The sequence below is a fragment of the Castanea sativa genome, chromosome 11 (assembly GCF_040712315.1).
Source record: "Castanea sativa cultivar Marrone di Chiusa Pesio chromosome 11, ASM4071231v1".
NCBI lineage: Eukaryota > Viridiplantae > Streptophyta > Magnoliopsida > Fagales > Fagaceae > Castanea > Castanea sativa.
The window spans coordinates 51,341,816-51,344,110 of NC_134023.1; the positions used below are offsets into that span (position 1 = coordinate 51,341,816).

The 2,295-nt window shown below is 35.4% G+C and overlaps 1 protein-coding gene across 1 annotated transcript; it reads right to left on the bottom strand.

The window, feature by feature from the left end:
- Positions 1 to 433: 433 nt before the first annotated feature.
- On the bottom strand, positions 434 to 1,597 carry LOC142614742 (putative galactinol--sucrose galactosyltransferase 1). Its single transcript, XM_075787310.1, has 5 exons — positions 1,462 to 1,597; positions 1,274 to 1,364; positions 880 to 928; positions 685 to 776; positions 434 to 560 (listed from the first exon to the last, which is right to left on the bottom strand). The coding sequence occupies exons 1-5, from the start codon at positions 1,568 to 1,570 to the stop codon at positions 449 to 451; spliced, it is 453 nt and encodes a 150-aa protein (XP_075643425.1). The 5' UTR covers positions 1,571 to 1,597; the 3' UTR covers positions 434 to 448.
- Between the last annotated feature and the right edge of the window lie 698 nt (positions 1,598 to 2,295).

Consider the following 2,295-nt stretch of genomic DNA (forward strand, 5'->3'; position numbering starts at 1 on the left):
ACATCCTCATTTGATTGAACCCCAGGAGATGAAACGGGATAGGCCAACTTAGATTCATAATGTTCCATTTCAGTAACACCAGCTTTAACACCACCCCAATATCCTGTTATCGCATGCCACACATAGACATACCTGGAAATTCACAAAGGAAAGCATAAATACCTTATCAAATAATAGGTGCAACACTAAGATTTGAAAATCTAAATAAGAAAAACCTACTTTAGAGCATGCTGATCGTTGATTTCCCCAACAATGTAGCAAAGTCCCAATGCTGGATCCTCTATCCTGTGACCCTCTTTACCATCTTTCTGAAATTTGTGGTTTTCTTTGATATGTGTCAACCTGTTTGCAAAGCTGAAGGACAAGAACAATACCAAAACAGCAACTATTGTTAGCCAAAGAAAGGAAAGGTGGCAAAACAAACAGAAAAGTCTATTGAATCAAGCACTCAATTGGCACAGTTATCAGCTTTGCATTTAATACCAGTCGGATCCAGGCTAACTGATTGCCATCCATCATCAATTATAACAAACTTTGGAGGAATCCCACCCTTCTCTAAGCTGCAAAAGTTTACTAATTAGCATCTTTTATAATGCCAGAACCAAGTAATTTTTAGGAAAAATGCTAAAATTACCACTAAGTTTACTTCAAAACCAATGGCAAGAAAAGCTAGATAGAAGTTACCTCTCTAAACCTTCCTTTACGCCTTCTGAAGTGACATCAGTATAGAAAGCATCCCATGTACACCAGCCAAACCAGTTCAACATGTCTGGCATCTGAACCATATAACATATAGAAATTAGAAGTTATGGAGTTAAGTATTATAATGTACAAAAACCTAGTTAAGCCAGAGGATACTCTGAAGGAGGGAAAGTGTACCTTTTTTCTCTCACGATGACAAAATGTCTGTAAATGTTTCTCAACAGTCCTGTTCATAATTGAAATAAAAATAAAGTTCAGATATGTATAAGGAAATATCATTTTTGCTTATCTAAGTCAAACTCCATAATAAAACGTGTACATATTAAAAACATTTAAGAAGATGGGATCGAGAATTAATACATGAGGGTGAAGATTTAAACCTTTAAGTGCTATATGAAACAAATATATATAAGAATTTTACTTCTAAGATTCTAAAGGAATTAATGTAAATGTGTTTTCAATTCTTTAATGACTTAGACTCGAAATTTCAAACTGGACACAGGCAAAGAATGGAAATTAAGGGATACTGGTATTGCCAATATATAAATGCGTATCAAAATTTAAGACTTACTTGACTGCATTTGTGATGACATCAAAGGGGTCTGGTCCAGCAGCCACAAAAACCAAATGACTCCCCTCGAAATCCTCAACAGCTGGATCTCCTGCAAAGAACCAGTTTTTTTTTTTCATATCCATTTCAAAGATAGCCAAAATTTCCATAAATTGATCAAACAAAAACCAAAACATTTCTTTTCATACCACTTTCCAAGCAAATTTCCAACTCATTCTGCTCGTTTCCCTGAAGAACAGCCCTGAAATCACCTTCAAGAATTGGTAAGAAAACAACATCTAAGGCAGATTGGTCCATGCCATCTTTGCTTCCTTGTTCAACATTAGAACCATCGTGTGCCTCAACAATCAAAAACTGGGTCTCAAAGAGTATGTCTTGGCCACAATTACCCATCCTCTATGTCATCCACCACATCTTGAAGCGAAAAACACACATAAACCTCAATAAGATGCATAACCATTTGAATTCATCACAAAATGTAAGGAAATAATCCAGATTTTTTTTTTCTTAAAAAACATAAAATGTGGGATGCCTTGGTGTGACCATTTCTCAAACAAAATATATACCATAAAACTTTAAAGAAACTTTTATTAAACATTTCACACAACGAGATGGCCTTCCAAATTTCAAAACTAATATTCTTTCCAAAGTGTCCTATACCATAGGCTATAAAGGCAATCACAGACCTTGGCATAACCCTCATCACCCCTAAAAAACTCAGGACTAAACACCATAATTCTCTAGCAAACTCAAAATGTAAGAACATATGGTCCACCGACTCACTACAAGCCCTACGCATGCAACACCAATCAGCAATTATGATTCCCTATTTCCTGAAATTAAGTATTGTTGTTAGAATCTTGTCCTTTACAGTTGTCAAAACAAAAAATGCCACTCGTGGAGGAGTTCTAGTACAGCAAACCAATCCATAAATATAGGGCAGGAAGAAAGCCAACATTTAGATACCAGGTAATTTAACAAACGCACACACAACAAATAACACCCCCAAAAAAAAAAAAAAA

Coding starts and splice junctions, on each gene's coding strand:
- LOC142614742 (XM_075787310.1), bottom strand. CDS start 1,570: ATGGACCAATCTGCCTTAGATGTTGTTTTCTTACCAATTCTTGAAGGT. Junction 929..1,273: donor GTCATCACAAATGCAGTCAA/GTAAGTCTTAAA, acceptor AATTATGAACAG/GACTGTTGAGAAACATTTAC. Junction 777..879: donor GTCATCGTGAGAGAAAAAAG/GTACACTTTCCC, acceptor TATATGGTTCAG/ATGCCAGACATGTTGAACTG.